At 41.9% G+C, this 18,795-nt stretch overlaps 1 protein-coding gene across 1 annotated transcript; it reads left to right on the plus strand.

Annotated features, from left to right (window-relative positions):
* The first annotated feature begins 679 nt into the window (after positions 1–679).
* LOC111219405 (potassium voltage-gated channel subfamily A member 2) lies at positions 680–3,752 on the plus strand. The gene is made up of 2 exons (XM_022742068.1): positions 680–862; positions 1,825–3,752. Exon 2 carries the CDS (start codon positions 1,962–1,964, stop codon positions 3,456–3,458), a length of 1,497 nt encoding a protein of 498 aa, XP_022597789.1. The 5' UTR covers positions 680–862; positions 1,825–1,961; the 3' UTR covers positions 3,459–3,752.
* Positions 3,753–18,795: the final 15,043 nt, after the last annotated feature.

Below are 18,795 nucleotides of genomic sequence, written 5' to 3' on the forward strand. Positions count from 1 at the left end.
CAAGTCAGTGTCTGAGGACGCTGCTCCGCTCACCATGTAGGCTATTAGAAGACTCACAGAACTGTGTCTGTGCAGGAGACGCTGGGACGCACTTGACTCTGTCTGAGCATATCTGCAGCTCACTCTCTGGATTCTCGTCGTCTTGTCGAGATGTTGTTTTGTGATTGAATTAGAAATGAAAAAAAAAATGTAAATTGGCTGAGTGACGCATGAATACATTTAAATTCTCTGAGCGGCAGATTTATTCTCATTTTGAAATGAAAAGAGGATTCATTATTGATGCGCACGTCCCTGAACGCGTCTAATTATTAAATCTTGGTAATAAGATTATCCTTTTTTTTTTTTTTAAGCCCTCTCCCACCTCCTCGCCCCCCCCCCCCCCCCCCCCTTTGCAGATGTTGCCTCTCTGAGCACCTTATCAGGACTATTTACCTTTGCGGCTGTCTGCAGCCACAGCTCGTCACACAGTCACACAGGCGTTGGAGGGGAACAGTGGAGGCAGATCATTCTGCTGATCCCAGCACCTTTGGTTATTAAGGGAAGCACCAGCACCTCCTTGATCGGATCCCTCCTCCCTTTTTTGCCAATCGCCATCCCACGACAGCCTACCCGGAGGAAAGGAGTCGGGGAGGGGAAAGCGAGGACACACCCGCATCTACTGTACCCGGTGTACACGGCGAGGATGCTGCAGACAACATGAGGTGAATATCATCGACTGTCCCGAATTGGAAAATTCTTTTTTCTTTTTTAACCCTCTCTGAAGACAGAAGACCTGGTTGTCGCAGCTGGTTTTTCACCTTCCTGATACCAGTGTCCAGCAGGAGCCTACACTCGCATCCAGATATGAAGAAGATGTCAGCAGGTATGTATGAAATAGATATAAGGCAGCTTACGTTCACCTATCATCTCTAATTTCGATTAAGATGTGGGGTTTTTTTTTAGTCGTGGCATTTCATAGTTCATGCACTGGTTTGCTCTTCACTGGAGATCGTGATAATGACCAGTAAACATGCAGTTACATATTTGTTGTATGTTTCATGAGGATTTCATTTTTGTGAAACTGTGCTCCCGCTCTGAGAGTGGAGATGATGCAGACACAAGAGATACAGTTTTTTCTCTTGGAACCTATTTCCTTCTATGGATAAATTATTTATAGATGTTTTTGAATATTTCAGAGACAGGCACCATTTCAAGACTAAAATGCTCCAACAAAACTAAAACTGAAGTCAGTTAATATGATGTGTTGGTGTGTTTGTGTGGCACAAGCAGGAAATCTTAAAAGTGTCTGGTACGTTTGTGTTTAGACTGCAGTGGTTATCTATGATATTCTAGACAGGATGCTGTCTGTATGAATTTGGTGCCTGCTGCATTGCCATATTCATGCATGGCTTCACTGCAAAAGGTATACCCATTCATTTCATTGGATATTGTCCATTGCAGCAGATCAGTGTCCTAATTTACGAGCTTCTGTACGTTTTCTATGCCAGTTAGCCTCTGAGTTTACCTGCATTGAAGCAATTTATATGCAAGGCGGATTGTTATTTGCATATTAATTTCCCCAAGTCAGGAGCAGTAGTTTCCATGAGCTGATGCATTTTGGTGTCGACTGGCTCCTCACGACAGTCTAACTTTACATAACTCATATCTAATCTTATGCCATTGTTTTAGAGGGTGTCTTCATTTGCATCTGTTTTGAGCTGTTTGAGCCTCTAAAGCAAAGTCCTGTTGCCTGTGGACTACATGGAAGCAGTATTGAGTGCTGAATCATGTTTCAGGTTTACCTGACCTTGTTGTCTGTCTTTGCTTTATCTGTCCTACATGCAGTCAGATCCTAGGTGACATCCTGTGGCCGTCAGGTCTTTACGGTGTTGAGCCCCCTCCCTCTCCTGGCCCCTGCCTGCAGTTCTCCAGGCTGCAGGACCCAGACTCACTGAAAAGTGCAGGCCTCCTCCCCCTGCAGAATGACTGTTGCCACAGGCGACCCCTCTGATGAGGCGGCTGCACACCCGGGGCACCCGCAGGACTACGACCCGGAGGCCGACCATGAGTGTTGTGAGAGGGTGGTCATCAACATCTCAGGGCTGCGCTTTGAGACACAACTCAAAACCCTCTCCCAGTTCCCGGAGACTCTGCTGGGTGACCCCAAAAAGAGGATGCGGTACTTTGACCCGCTGAGGAACGAGTACTTTTTCGACAGGAACAGACCCAGCTTTGACGCCATATTGTATTATTACCAATCAGGGGGGCGGCTAAGAAGGCCGGTCAACGTCACCCTTGATATTTTCTCAGAGGAGATTCGCTTCTACGAGCTGGGTGAGGAGGCCATCGAGATGTTCAGAGAAGATGAGGGTTTCATCAAGGAGGAAGAGCGGCCCCTTCCTGACAATGAGTTTCAGAGACAGGTGTGGCTGCTGTTCGAGTACCCAGAGAGCTCAGGTCCTGCTAGGATTATCGCCATAATCTCTGTAATGGTCATCCTGATATCTATAGTCAGTTTCTGCCTGGAGACCCTGCCCATTTTCCGCAACGATGAGGACGAAATGCACAAGTCTCATGCGGCAGTCTTTTCACCTGAGACCAACACCACCATCATCAGCTACACTTCCACCTACTTCACTGACCCCTTCTTTATCCTGGAGACTCTTTGCATTATATGGTTCTCCTTTGAGTTCCTGGTGCGCTTCTTTGCCTGCCCCAGCAAAGCAGGCTTTTTTGGTAATATAATGAACATTATTGATATTGTTGCCATCATCCCTTACTTCATCACTCTTGGCACAGAGCTAGCAGACAGGCCAGAGGATGGTCAAGCCGGTCAGCAAGCCATGTCTTTAGCCATTCTCAGGGTCATCCGCTTAGTACGAGTCTTCAGAATTTTCAAGCTCTCTCGTCACTCCAAGGGGCTTCAGATTTTGGGTCAGACCCTGAAAGCCAGCATGAGAGAGCTCGGCCTGCTCATCTTCTTCCTCTTCATAGGGGTCATTCTTTTCTCCAGTGCCGTCTACTTCGCTGAAGCAGACGAGCCCGAGTCACAGTTCGAAAGCATCCCGGATGCGTTCTGGTGGGCTGTGGTGTCCATGACAACAGTCGGCTATGGTGACATGGTCCCGACTACCATCGGTGGTAAGATCGTGGGCTCCCTCTGTGCCATTGCAGGTGTGCTGACCATTGCCTTGCCGGTGCCTGTCATTGTGTCCAACTTCAACTACTTCTATCACCGTGAGACTGAGGGTGAAGAGCAGGCGCAGTATCTGCAGGTCAACGTGCAGAAAGCAGACTCAGCGGAGGAGCTGAAGAAGAGCCGGAGCGGCTCCACCATCAGTAAATCGGACTATATGGAGATCCAGGAGGCTGTGAACAACAGCAATGAGGACTTTCAGGAGGAGAACCTCAAGACTGCCAACTGCACACTGGCCAACACAAACTATGTAAACATCACCAAAATGCTCACAGACGTGTAGTCATCTGCTATTTTCCTCCCCGTGACAGCCGGAAATGTGGAGCTGAGCAACTGGACGGGACAGGTGTACAGCTCACCACCTCACGTGTGCTGGAAAAATCAAGGCAATAGATTTCAGGATGTTGATGATGATGATGATGATGATAGACAGTGGAAAAAAAAAAATACTACATAGACCATTCGCTCACTCTGCGCTCATCTTGTCTTCACTCCTCACAACTTGCCCCTTAAAACTTCTGATTACTGTCAAACAGAGTGAAATCTCAAATTTTGTATTTCTGCATGGAGTTGGCTTTGTCTGTGTGGCTGTTTAAAAAAAAAAAAAAAAAAAAAAAAAAAAGAAAAAGAAAAAAAATAATAATGATACCTAAAAATTTCCTGCTCACAACAGTAGCCAACAGTAGTGCACAAAAAGAAAAGAAAAAGGGAGAAACACTGCAAGAAAAAAATTAATTATTGCTTAAAGAAAGCAACACAACACAAGCCCTGCTTTAGTCCCCCGTCCCCCGGTCCCTCATTTCCCAAGGCACACCGCTCTGCCATGCGCTTTCTGAAGAGCCCTACTTGCGCGCTACATATGCTGCTTCCTGGAGCCAATGAAACAAAACTGTCTTATGCTACACCATTTAGAGATAAGAGGATGTGTTAGCATAAAGCAAGCTCACTCCAGCGCTGATGTGGCCTGTGGGTGACTTGTGACGAGGTCCGTGGTTAAGTACACCACGTTATTTCAAGGATGAATGACAGCCATCAGCGCTAAGCTTATGGTTCGACGCCTTTTTTTCCCAGTAGACATCAGTATCTGATGAATGACTGAGAATGGCCTTGACTTTTCACTGCTTTGGTCTTACATGTACTGTATGTATTGCAATGCAAGCTTTCCCCCTTCCATTCACCCAAACTGGTCTTACTGCAGAGCTTTGAGGACAGCTTGAATGTTTCTTCTTGTTTTGTTTGTTTTTTTCACGGTTTCACACATACAGTACGTATTCATATAGATAGGTAGGTTAACTGTGACTTAACTGATAGCCGGTAGGTAGGTAGGTAGGTGCTGTTAGTAGTAAATGTAGTCAGTAGATTATTGCATGACATTTTTATCTGAATGAGAATTTCCACTTGTTTCTCGACTGCCACTTGCTTCATCACACCACTGTATATTTGTCTGTACACTGCCTTCTATACAAACCCACAGTTTTAAAAGTATGCCTGCAGGTAGCTGTTTCAAAAAACTTAAAGCTGTATGTTAGAGGATTTCTTAAGGAATAATCATAAGCCCAAATCCTTCGCTTAACAGGATGCGGTGTCCTCGTCAATATTAACATTCCATGTAGGAGTCATTGCTGTTCAACTTTTGCTGCAGCTGAGCTGTGATTTCAGGCGTAAACTCACACTCCAGTTTTGGACATTAATCCCAGTTGCAGATACGGTAGACTTGCAGTGCTGTCTTTCTCACAGGTTTGTCACATGATCACATCCTCCTGATCAAAATAGCAACTTTTAAGGACTCGTGTATAGAATAATGCTTCCCCTGAACTGCCTTTTTATCTGGGTTTACGCTACTCTCCTAGTGTTGCATGACCTCAAAAACATTCCTAGAAGCATGCGTTTAAACTCGAAGAAGAAGCCTCTGAGACAAAAAATTATTCTATACAATAGATATATTTATTTCTTATATATTAAAAAAAATATATATGTATACAGACAAGACACATATACAATACACAGATACTTTTATCAGAGAACTAAAAAAAAAAACTTAAATAGCAACGTTTAAAAGAAAGTGAGAGTCTTTCCACAATACGCAGGTCATCGCCATGTTTTTACTTCTAACGATAATAATAACTGTTCTGAGCACTGTTCTATGTTCTCCTGTTTCAGAGCCTGTTCAGAGTGCCAAAGACACACTCTTACTAGCCGATTCAAAAAAAACATTTTCCTCACTGGTGAGTTACCCAGCAAACCTGACACATGTCCTGGATTTGAATACTGAAAGTTTGCCTCACTTATTTCAAAACTGCCTTCTGTGAAGTAGTTGTTGAAAGACAGGGCGCTGTTGAAAACTGTATCATCCCTAAACCAGATTCTTACATCAGAAAGCTTTTATTGGCGTTAAACTGGTCAGAATTTAAATGGAGTCTGGCTGTCTCCTGAGAAAGTCTTTGATGCCAGAAGCTCAATCTGTCTTTAAAAGTTGGCATCAAATGTGAATTAGGTTCTGATTCTAGGATTGTGTCCAGCTGAGACTTTCCTCCGTTTGCTCAACACTGCCAAGGTAACAGTCAAAGGCAGTAACGTCAATATGGGAAGTGATAATTAGCAGCAGTGTAGCAGATATTGGCAAGGGGTCCTCTGACTTCACTCCTGAGTCTCTTGCCTTTCTCCATCTTTTCATGGATGTCTTAGGTAATTAGAAAGGTGATGGATTAGGAGGAGGTCTGTAGCAAGAACTGTCTAAATGAATTCTGTCATGCCAGGATGTACATCTTTATTCTTAGGGTTTCATTCTGCTCACTACAGTCTTTAACCTGCAGTAGCAAAATGTTTTTACGCCATCGCTGCCAATATGTGCTCAGGATGCCTCGTCCACCTGCCTGACATGAGGCTTCTGAGGTCGTCTCTCTGTCCAAAATCCCTGTTTGTTTTCATGCATCTTGAAAAGGATTTTTAGAGAATCTGAACTTGAGCGGTTATATTTGTTGCGTTCCCAGGAGAAGCATAGAGGTGGATTGACATGTTAAAATGGTCAGTAACCCGAGGATAGGACCTGATTAAATAGTTGTTTAGCAATATTCCCATAATCCTTTGGTGGAGGGGTCTGTATGGAGAACATAGATGTTTGGGTTTTTAAGTTTTCAGTTTTTAAAAAAAAAAAAAAAAAAGAAAAAAGAATGAACCTTTATGGGCCTCCACAGTCCAACCAAGATCTTATTGATCATCAGTTGAGTATTGATGTGGTTGAGTTGATGCAGAGCTATGTAGGAGTGTGTGTGTGCGTGTGTGTGTGCGTGTGTGTGTGCGTGTGTATGCGTGTACATATGTGAGAGAGAAAGAGAGAGAACCACTGAATGTCAGTGTCTTAGCCTGGATGTGCAGCTGCATTTATGCAACAGCCATTTGCATATCTGTATATGTGGAGAAAAAAAAACACACTCACAGTCTGACCAAAAATATTTGTCTATGCATGTAAATGCATCATCTCCTTTTGTCTTCATTCCATTTTTTTTCCTGATAAATGTTGCCGATACATGTTAACATTTATCTTTTACATTTGAAAATGTTACTGTACCTCAGCCAAATTCACTGTAGCAACTCACATACCAGAAAACACAACGGTGTAGTTGACGATTATTTCTGCTTAAAGCACAAAGACGAGTAGAATCATCCTCATCTGTATACCTGCAGATCGAACCTGTACAATGTTTTTATTCAGTGGAAACCAAGTCAACTAACAGTGATCTTGTATTGCTTCATAGGGAGACCACAGCCTCTAAAAAAAAAAAAAAAAAAAAAAAAAAAAAAAAAAAATCATCTCTCACCTGCTGAGGGACCCACCAGCAAATCCACTCCATGAGAAGGGTGCCCAACAGTGAATACACTGAGAAATCTATGCAGAGAATGATTATTAGCTGGTAGTTGTTTTTTTTTTTTTTTTTTTTTTTTTTTTTTTTTCTTTGAGGAAAAAAAAAAAGAAGGTTTAAGAACAGATTTTTGTGTTTTATCTGGCACTAATTACACGTTGATCCTGAGAGCTGGCAGAGCATTTGAAACAAACCTTTAAGGAAAAGTGAAACACTTTGCAATATTCTGCTGCTGCACGTCAAACACTCAACAACGTTAGCTGAATGTGAATATGAGCTTTGTGAACCTCGGGGTCTGTTTGAACTGCGATGTCAGCTCTTTGAGACAAGGCTCCTACATGAACAACAACAACGACAACAAAAAAAAAAAAAACCCAACAAAGAAACTCATACATACGGGAAACAAGATGATCAATATGCAATCTGTATGCATGTGGGTGTTTGAGAAAGAACAATTTTTTTTTTTGTTTGTTTGTTTCATTTGACCCCAGAGCCTGATAGTGTGGCATCCACTGAAACAATATGTACAGTTGTTCAAGTTGTTCACCTCATCACCCCACCCCCACCCCCACGTCCTCCCCCACATCATAGAGGCCTGAAAACATCCATCAACATTGGTACAGTGGATAATTGATTTTCTTTCTATGAAATGAAATGTGAGAGAATAATGTAAATAATAACCAGTGGATGATGGAGCAAAAACCATGTACTATATACTGTATGTGAAGTCTGGACTTAAAACGTAGTATTATCTGCACTTTACAAGACAAAAAGGACAATCTATGGACAAGAAAAACATGTGAACTTAAAAAAAAAAAAAAAAATGCATATAATCCTTCCAAATGATCATAACCCTGACAAAGTAATATCAATAATGAAGCCAATAATAATTCAACTGAAATTGCTCTCAGTGTGTTTATTGTGTGTCTTTAATTCTGATTTTTTTATATATATATTTATTTATATGGAAGAAGCACGAGTGACTGAAAACATGAGAGGTGTTTTTCAAATGTTTATCCAGCCCTTTTTTCCCCTCACATCACATTGTTCGCAAAAGTATTTAATCTGCAAAATGATTTGAGGAGCTAAATTTAGCCGAAGAGCGTCTGCGCTGATACCAAATGCCATGAATCGATCAGAGGCTCTTTGTTGTTATTCTTAGGACATCCAGCGTCTTTGTAGCCTCGGGCAGCGTGGAGGACATTTTCAAACGCCTCCTGGTATCTTGAGCTTCTTCCTCCCTTTAAGTGCACAATATATGCTCCCTTCAGTTTAAAAAGAGAGCGCAGGGTGTTCTATTAATAGCCTTTTTGTTGGAGAAAGAGATAGCAGCAGGAGGAGGAGGAGAAACGTGAGCAGAGGAGGAGACAGAGAGAAGGGTGGACAGGAATGGCAGAAGAGGAGAAAGGAAAAAAATCTTGATTTGGGAACTTTCAGTGTCACTACAGGCCTGACACGTGTAACAAGCCACAACCAGAAACATTAGACATTTTTCTGTATAGATGCTTTTTGTTTTGGGAAAAATACAGATGTTTCTTTTAGATCCATAAAATTCTACTGCTGAAGTCTGAGATAATACAAGTGGATGTAAATATGTCGCAGCTATACCTTTTAACGTGATGTTGTACTGCTGTTCTCTTCTATTCTGTCTGTTTGAACGAGCCCCCTCTCCTCACCTGTCACATCTACACCCGAGAGCACAGTTTTTTCGAGTTAGCGCAAGACAAGACGGCAGCTATCTGCTATCTTTAGTCCACTTGTGGTTTAACTACAGCGCTGCAATGCGAGCGGGAACACTTGGGGACTCGGTTCTGTGGCTACATCTCTGCTGTAGTCATTAGTCTTGCTTTGATCCAGCGATGCATTGCAGCACTCTGCAGCTCGCTCTGCTGAAACCAGGGCAAACAGGGGAGAGGCAGGCGGGATGAAGCAGCCCAGCCAAGGACACAGGCAGCAGGAGCACAGGCCTGCTGCAGGTGGCCGCGGCTGCCACAGCGTCGTTGTTGTTGTCAGGGAGGAGTGAGTGAGTGTGTGTCTTGTTTGTCAGGGGTGGTAGCATGCCCACAGGAGCACGGTCGAGCAGTCATACAGGCTTGCACTGTGCTTACCAGCTTGTAATTAGGAGACGGGCGCTGTGGGACTTGCTGCTAATCCAACAGGGCTGCCCTGGCACCGGACCACACCCCGTTATTAGGAGGTGTTCAGCTTTTACACTCATTAACTCCTGCCCTGATATCTGCCAGTGAGGCTGTTCTGTCCTCACCTGAGAGGCACTGCAGCGAGTCTGTAAAGGGCTGAGCTCAGATGAGTGTTTCTTCAGCACTCACTGGCTTTTACTTGTTTGGCTTGAAAAGAAGATAATGTTGGTAGATGTTCAGTTTCACTTGGAACCTTGTTTGTTTGGTGATAGATAAATGAGGGAGAAAACGTCGCTGCCCTCTAGAGGTGTTTTGGAAGAAATGACAATGTTTGTGCCTCAGTTTCTCTGACACTAAGAACACATAAATATCCTGCACATGTATCAGTGGTAGAAGAAGTACCTACATTCACTAAAGCACTGTACTTAAGTGCAATTATGAGCTACTCTACTTAGGTATCTACATTTTACACTTTTAAAACTTGTACCGCACCACATTTGATATTCTACAACATTTATGGCTGCTGTAGTTACGAATTACTTTTCAGACTGATTAAAAGAAAACAAACATAAGCTTATAATAGGGAATGCATTGTTGTTGTTTTTTGGCTTGCGACCCCTGACGATAGCCTCCTTGTCACATTTCAGGCGAGTTGATGGATGTTTAGAGTGGAAATGTCTCTTCAACAAAACTGCTAAGTTTTAGGCCCGGAGAGATAAAATTATTCAATATTTCACCAAAAATACAAGATTGGAGACAAGTCTGAGAAATGAATACAAATGAATGTAGCATCGTTTCTTTTTTTTAAGCCATTAATCATGTTACGACGCCTCAGATTTATCTTGTGATCCTTTGCAGGGGACTGACCCCAGAGTTGGGAACCACTGGACTTGAACTACATAGATGAATTAGCACCAACTTGACCTGATGCAATGATAAACTGCTGCTTACACACTGATTCATCAGTATAAGATCTAATTGTGGAACATATCGATCACTCACAAAGGCCATTTTCTGCAGAACAAGTGCTTTCACTTTATTGATCAAACTTATGGACTTTTAGAAGTATATTACAGTACAGTGCATTATTGTGTTTTTTGGAGTGTAGTGGAGTATTTTTACATTGCTGTATTGGTACTATTACATAAGTAAAGGATCTGAATACTTTTTCCTCATCGGTCTGATCAGTAATTCAGTCTGTGGTCTAGATAAATAACAGTAGCATTGGGTTTCCAAGCACAATAGGCCACATGTCTACCCCTGCTCCCTCCCCAGCCATATGGAAGATCAATACACTCATATTGTGTGATGGCCGCATTGAGTGGGTATGAGAACAAATACACACATACACAACAGCACACACACCCTCCTCCACCCCCCCTGGGATTGACAAATGGGCTGGGTCAGCCAACCATGCATCCCATCTCGCAGGGGACGGTGAACCTGTCAGAGCACACCGCACAACCCACGGACAGATGCTCCGGAGCTCATAAGCGCACACAAAACCAGGGAGACATGAAGTAATACGAAAGACAAGACCAGTATGGAAACTGGAGGAAATCCTCTTTTACATAATGACAAGGTGGGCTGAATAAACAAAGAGGGGGGGAGAGGTCACAGGGGAAACCAGTGATTATCAGGCGGCAGGACTCGATAGGATTCACTCCCAGGTGTCAATGTTGTGTTTGTACGGTACACAATGGGCCTCCGACCTGAGATGTGCAGGGATTGGTAAACACTGTGAGCCATCCTTGTGGTTAGGAGTGGGTTTAATCTGTAATGGAAGTGGGTTTAGCAGTTCCGTGTCATCTGAGGCGACGACATATGGAAGTCCAAATGACGCGAGTTGATGTTTAGGAGCCCCGAGCTGTTTGTGCCTCAAGGTTAGAGGGTTAGTCTGGAGAGCGGCGACATTTATGAATGAAAGGACAACAGCAGCGTGTGACAACAAAAACCCCCCAGTAAATGTGGAGCAGGGTGCTGTTATAAGTCTTGTGTCACCTTTTCTAAAGGGTTTGTAAGTTGTATCTAGAGGCTTTATTCATTTACCAACAACTTCCTTCAGCTTTGCACTTCACCAGAGTATCTGGACCAAAATCGGTTTATTAACCACTTATTAAAGGAATAGTTCTACATTGTGGGAAATATGCTTCTTTACTTCCTTGCAGAGATTTAAATGAGAAGATCGAAACCACTCTCACATCTCTATGTTCAGTATGAGGCTGCAGCAAGTTAGCTTAGCATAATGGCTTGAAATAGGGGGAAACAGCTTTCCCCGCTGGTTCCTAGCAAGAAATACTCTTAGCACATAACCCCCTGTAAAACCATAATATTTTTACTTTGTTTATGTACAGATTAAATAAATGTGATATAATGTGTTAGTTATTGAGCTTTATATATAGAATGACTGTATCCAATGTGATGGCCCAAAGATACATGTAGCTATGGTGGATGAAAACAGTACAAACGTACGTTCAACTCATACTTCCTGGTGCTAAACGGTGCAAACACTCACCATCCTGCCACCATTAACTGCGTGTTAAAATACGTGGGTCCAGTAAATCTCTGATCGAGATCATTTGATCACTTGACTGGGAGTGAAATCTGCATCCCGACTGCGTGCTACACACACATCTTGTGGAGGCCACTTCCAACACGCCAGCCAGGGAAAGAATGTCAGAGGCTTTAAATATCCTGTGTGAGTTAATATTTTATCAACATCTCAGTCCCAAGGCCTCTTCCCCCTTTTACATCCCATTTCCAACACTGAGATTGTGCAAAGAGCAGGAACAAGAAATCTGAAATGCACTGCAATTTGTTTAGACCGACCGACTAGCTCTTTTTGCCTTCCCTCCACCTTCTCTCAGCTCATATATATTGATTTTCTTTTTCTTTTTTTTTTTAATGCAAAAATGCCTTTTAATGCTTATCAGCTGGCAAACACACATTGAGAATAGCATATCCCCTTATAGAACATGCTGTGACTCTCATCACAGCAGAGATGAAATATTGTTTTATCACAATGATCAGAACAGAGAAGAATCATTTGGAGGAAATTAAATCTTGATGAATGAGGACATTCAAATGTGCTTAATAAGCAGTCCAATTTTTTTTTAGTGAGGAACAGAAAATTAGCTCGGTAGCAGAATGAAGGTGATGTCTTCATATGTGTGTGTGTGTGTGTGTGTGTGTGTGTCCCACTGCGTTCATGGAGCTTATTCATTATGTATGCAATGATCTGACGAAGAGAAGGACCTCTTGCCTCAAACATCACTGTGTGGATGACGCCGCTTGTGTTCCTTAATAGAAGAGTAGTTGTGCGCGTGTGTGTGTTGATGGGTGTGTTCTGTGATGTCTAATTCTTTGTGGGTTTTGAGGAAAACCTGCATCAGTCATTAACCGGCAGGCTGACTAAATTCATTTGGATGAGAAAACAAAAGTGAACAATAAAACTACAACCTAAACTAAATAGTTCCAGCTGTTCATTAACATTATCATCTTCCAGTCAAACTTTAACCCCTTCATCGGACAAGCTGGAGGTTTCTGTGCCTACAGGTTTCCTGCACTGAGGGACTTTTACCTTAATTTTGGGTGCCTTCACGCTGAGGTTTACCTTTGAAAACAGTAGTACAGACAATCAACATGTTGGCTTGTTTACAACCTTTCTGCTCGTCTCGCTCCTCATTTCTTGTACGCATTTGTTCCCACAGCACAATGTTACAACTCCATAACAAATAATGAAATCAACAAACTCCAAAAAGTTGTTCACAACTAACTTACAAAAAAAAAAAAAAATCCCTACAATTATCCTTTAAATTAGTCTCCGCTTTTCAGTCAGTTGGAGCTGTATAGGACAAGCGATACTGTAAAGACAACACTGACATATCATCACTTTATAAAGTTTTAATGGCAAACATGTTGGCAAACAGTTGCCTATTTAAACGTCCAGCATATATGAAGTAACATTAGCATTCATTAGCCTAGAAGTGATTTTTCAGGCCACCAGATGAATGTAAGTACCTTTTTTATCTCCCCCAACCCCTGAGAAAAACAACTGTGTCTACTGTATATCTATCTCTTTAGCCGCTAAATGCTCCACTGTGTTCACCAGCTAGTTGCTACCTACGCAGGTAGTGTCCCGTTGGTTTCTCACTGAAAACACCTGTCTGCTGCAAATAGAAACAAGGCTGACGGTTAATCGAGAGTGAACCAAGAGGTAATTAAAGCTGTGGGCTGTAAAACCCAAAACAATGAGCTGAACGGGGCTGAAACGCTCCATAGAGCCGAGGGGAACTTCGGGGTCGGGTGACTATTCTTTACAGGTTTGTCACTACGAGTGTCTCCTTTCACATCACACACGGTCATTTGACCTATTGTTTTACATGAAAAATATTTACTAGTGCAGCTTTGAATGCAATGCAGCCAAATATGTAGGCTACTGTTCTTGCTGACCCTAAAATAAAACAATACAAAGTAAACGTCTGTATTGTCGTGAGAGAAACTGGAGCTGGGCGCCTTGTGACGCACTGGGTTCCTGGGTGCAGCGTTCATGCCAGGTGCAAGCAACCAGGAGGAGAGATAGTGAAGGAGGTTTAAAAGCTTGCCTTCATTCATTATGTATGTTTGATCAAAGAGAGTAGAAGAAGAAAGCCTTAATACAATGGAGGAAATTATTTCTTATCATGTAAAGTAAATATTTCAAACACAACATTAAAGATGCACGTTCATTCATTTATACATAAACACAGGCGGCTGTAAACAGTAAGAATACCTCTGCTTATCAATAAGCCACATTAACCTATTTCTTTGTTTTGTTTTGGGTTTTTTTTGTTGTTTTTTTATTATCTCTTTTTATTGGACCCACACATATTCCGTGAAAACCAGTGCCATCACTTGTGCACCCTTAAAGATTTATAGTTGCTCCATTGTCTTGAAGCAGCAGCCCATGCAGCCACACCATGGCAACAATGGCTAACAATGCTCCACTGGATAAGAAGATACCCAGTGTTCGGAGTTGAATACGTGTCAGTCTGTAACCTGTCCCAGTAACATGGCAGCGACCAGGGCTTTTTCAGCACCTTTGAGACACACATGCCGGGATATCTAATTCCTGCACATACCAACACACTGAGGCCACACCAGGCAACCAGAGCCCTCACAAGGATTCACCACAAGGGTTTGCTGCAGAAATATTTTATAAGCCAAGAAGAAATGTTGCTCCAGGAGAGTATATTAGCAGTGGGGAAATGCATTATGGGTATTGTGTGGGTTATAGAGCTGCACATCGGTGATAAGGCCCATACTGGCCTCAAATGGCAAGTGACTGCATTATGCGTCAGATAGATGCTGAATGTTAATTATTTTTATTAGGGATAAAATAATTTATTCGTTTGCTATGTTCACATTTTAATGAATATTGGATTTTGACCTGTTAATATAAATACAACCAGTTACTCCTGGACTGTGGGAGCAATAGTCCTGCATTGAAATCGTATGCACATTTTATTTGAACTTTTTGATTTCTCTGTCATGTTTTTTTAAATTACATCTCAACACAAAGTACAGCTGAGGCTGGTGATGCCTGTAGTTGAGCAGGTTTTTGGTTAATAAACCAGAGCGTGAGAGAAATTAAAAATCTGACCTGATGATGGTGCTAGATGAAAATTTAAGGGATCGCCAAAGTTATTGCAGTTAATCCTGACAGGAGCGTGAATGTGTGCAGAAAAATCTTCAGGACACTCTATCCAGAAGTCGACATTTAGCTAAAAACCATACGTGAACCTTCACAGTGGCACTCGAGGAAACTAACCTGAGTTCAAATCACTATCCATTTTTAAAGTTTGTTTGGAAGCATTTTAACTTCATTGATGCTCCGTTCCTCAATTGCAGTAACCGGTTGTATGAGGAGTAAGTATTGTGGATAAAAGGAACGAGTCACCCAGATTACAATTTAAAAAAACACTGATTTCTAGTGGTTTCTATTTGCACAAAGGTTTTGTTTTATTTGCCCGGGGCTTTGAGATATGTGCTCTGAGATTTATGTTGTCATCTTAATACAATGTATTTGGTCAGTGGGGTTCATTTATATTTAAAAACTGTATCGTATAAGATGTGGTTACCAACTTTTTCCACTTGTGAACAGTTAGTGATCCGTCTTCACAGGTTCTCGGCTTCATTCTTGTATTTCAGAAGAAAAAAAAGCTAAATGTAGATAAAAGGTTGGACACATACTCGTACTTTTGTGTAATTTTTGTGTATAAATGTATTTTTTTCCTTTCTTATTCCTTTAATCATCCGAGGATCCCCATAGATTTAGACTAAGACCCACTAGGGGCGGGGGGGACTGATCCCTAAGTTGAGAATAACCTCTACTGCAGTTTATCCGTCAATGTCATCACAAAATTCACTGCTTCTGCTTTAAGTTGCATTAATTTAATCACAGTGTGATGCCAGATTTTTCCCAGGCGCATTAAATTGTCTTATCTGTCCTAGTGAGGTCGCTGTGAGGGAATTTAAATTATACATTTTCAATTTGCTGTATCTGTAGGTATGGGCAGATATCCTGAGTTTAGATATCAGGAGAGGAAACAGTTGGGTGGGTGCATCTATAAATAAAACCAAAACTATAGTCCTAAATGTATGAATCTAAATCTTCCATACACTTTCAGTGGACTGACCCCTCCACTGTTCCCCCGATATACAACTATAGAAAGGTCTAACACACCGGCACTGGCCTTAGGAAAATCAGTATCAGACAAACTTTATGCAAGCCAAATGAAATTCATGAAGAACTATAACAGCAGAGTATAGCTGTGTCATCTCTCTCTCTCTCTTTCTTTTTTTCCAATTTATCAGCTGCCACTGACTTTCAACAAAGACTAAATGGTCAAGCGAGAGCGCAGAGAGGTGAACACAGAGGCAGAAACTGGCGTGTGACCAGTGAATCCTACGCACAAGTGTGAAATATGATAAAGAGCCAAGCAAGAGCACCTGGCAGGCGGACGGACAGGTTCAGGACTTTACTAGCAATGAGAAAAATGAGCCCCGTGCTGCACAAACAAAAGTTCACTTAAGTTTCTGGCTTGTTACTCTGATGGGGGACAGATGGACGGACAGACGGACAGACAAGGGAAAGAGGTTTCTGTGCAGAGAAGACACAGAATTCAGAGGTTTCAGGTGACCGACCTAATGTGAAGGTCTTGCAGATATTATTACTGTTGCTGCATTATCACAGTATCACAGTCCCCAAGAGCATTTATAACCAAAGGGGCATCATCATGTGTCCCCTGCACAAAAGCTGAAATAACACAACAAGAACAGGGGGAAGTGTGAGGATTTTTGTTTATTTGCGTGTCACTGCAGACCGATCGAATCGATTGGGACCGTGTTGTCGTTGAAAACATCTGTCTTGTTTATGCTGCGTTTAACCGTCGGTGCCCTGCCTTCTGTCAAAACCGTGCGCTTTAGGGAGATTTACAACCGCTCCTTAAGACTCTGCCATCGCCTGGTCAAGATACTTAATCTGAGAGGATGTGTGAGTGAGTTTAGACAAGCTCCTTTCACCACTGGATAACAAGGTAAACTCAATTTAATGCTTCTACTATAAAGACTAATGCAGTGTGAGAATAATGTGAAGAAGAATAATGGTTATGAAAGCCAGATTAAAAAAATGACTCAAGGAGAAACTGATGCACCTTATTTTTTTGATTGTTTTTAAATATTAAAAGTGTTAAAGTATTAAACTGATAAATGAAGCGCTGCTGTGATTATTCTTGTTGTATTATTATTATTGTTTTCATTATTAGTGGCAATAGCATTGACACCTTTAGGATTTTGATGCTGAAACCTTAATTGTACATTACATTTTCACCATCAAACATTTTTTTTTAAACTGATCATCATAGTTAAATGTTAAAAACTGTCACTGTCATGAGTCACACTGATCATTTCTCCTTATGGACACTACAGCAGGCCATATGGGGACACGAGGAGGCAACTCAGGAGGCTTTGGATGAGCTCGGAGCGCCTGCAGCCATGGATCCTCCCCGTCCAACGGTGAGCAATGTTGGGATCAAAATAATGGTGGCGGGGTGGGGGGGTGGAAAGGTTTATGGCATTCATGTCCTCCCTGTGTGGCTGTTGGATGGAAGATGACTCTTGCCACTGTGTGTGATAGTACATTTGAAGAAATCTACAGTGTGATGCGTTCATCAGTTGATACTAAAGGATGGTTTCATGCTTTAACGGCAGATGAAGTGAAGGGAAGGAAAAAAAAAAAAACTACAACCAGTGAATGGTTGTTTGCAAAGGAAAAGCATCATTTAATCAGTGAGTTTAAAACCACTGAGGATTGTGGTGTTAAATGTTGCGGCTGCGCTCTGATTGGTTTGTTGTGAACACGCGCCTCCTCCCCTGCCGTGTCGGGTCCAAGGAGTCATCCAAGATTAGCGCTTGTCTTTTGATTAGTGAGGCTGGAAACAATCCAGACATTTCAATTAAGTCTGTAGTATTTAGTCCACACTGTTCATCTATGAGGGTGAATCTCCAGGCTGATCTCCTGTGTTGCATAATCTCCTTAGTGGGGTAACGGTGCGGTACAGGAATCAGCGCAGGCATCTGTATCAACTACAGACCAAATCCTCAGTCCAAACAATGAGGAAGTGTGTGCTCACAGACGACAGGAAACTGTTTTCGTAGGTGAAAATGTACTGACAGACAGAATGGCTCAAAATCCATCTCCACTCAAAAATGCATTTCACTCATTTCTTCATTTTGACCTTTTGACCCTCACTGTGCAGAAAGATGTCTGTGCAGAGTTTGACACTAAAACAGCTTCATCTAAGCTTAAGATGTGAACATACGAGATGAGTTTGTGACATTACAACTAGTCTGGAAGTCAATAATGGTCCAGTATGCAACTTATACATGAAATTTTATTTATAAACAATATGTTTTGAAAGAACCTTAAATGCAACTCAATTACATTTTTTTTTATTAATCTGTTACCGGACACGCCCAAGTCTGAAAATGATGTACCCAAAATAAAAAGGTTCCCATCGTTCAGCCCTCTGGGTTTACAGTCATATCCCTGGTCTCCTTTGAAAATTTTACAACCAAACTGTCAGAATGAGTATCAGAGACACTGAACCCAAGCTGCACAAACATATATAGAAATGTAGAGCTGACTAACAGTTTATGATTTGTCATGGATGTGTAAAGACTGTGTCCGGTTCAGATCGAGACACACCTAAAGTCGCACTACTGAGGCTAAAGTGTTCCCTGGGTGCGACAGTGTGTTTTGAAATGTTAACATAATGAGGAAGTGTTGTTAATTTAGGTTTTTAGCAAGTTGCAAAAAATGTAGATAGTGAATGTATCTTTGAAATACTCAGCAAAACATCTGAGAAGAAGCAGAAGCGCTTTAAAGAATTTCTAACTAACAAAATAAACAGACAGTATTTGTATTATAGTACAGTCTCATAACATGTTTGGAGGGGCTCTTCAGATTTTGATGTGTGACCAACTACGCTGCAGTAAGGCTGTATATAGGGTTATTTACACTTATGTCATTGTAGTGAAACAGTATAACAGCATACTGTGTGTATGATGTTGGGTAACACAG

This window comes from Seriola dumerili, unplaced genomic scaffold (assembly GCF_002260705.1).
Source record: "Seriola dumerili isolate Sdu_G_001 unplaced genomic scaffold, Sdu_1.0 BDQW01000066.1, whole genome shotgun sequence".
NCBI lineage: Eukaryota > Metazoa > Chordata > Actinopteri > Carangiformes > Carangidae > Seriola > Seriola dumerili.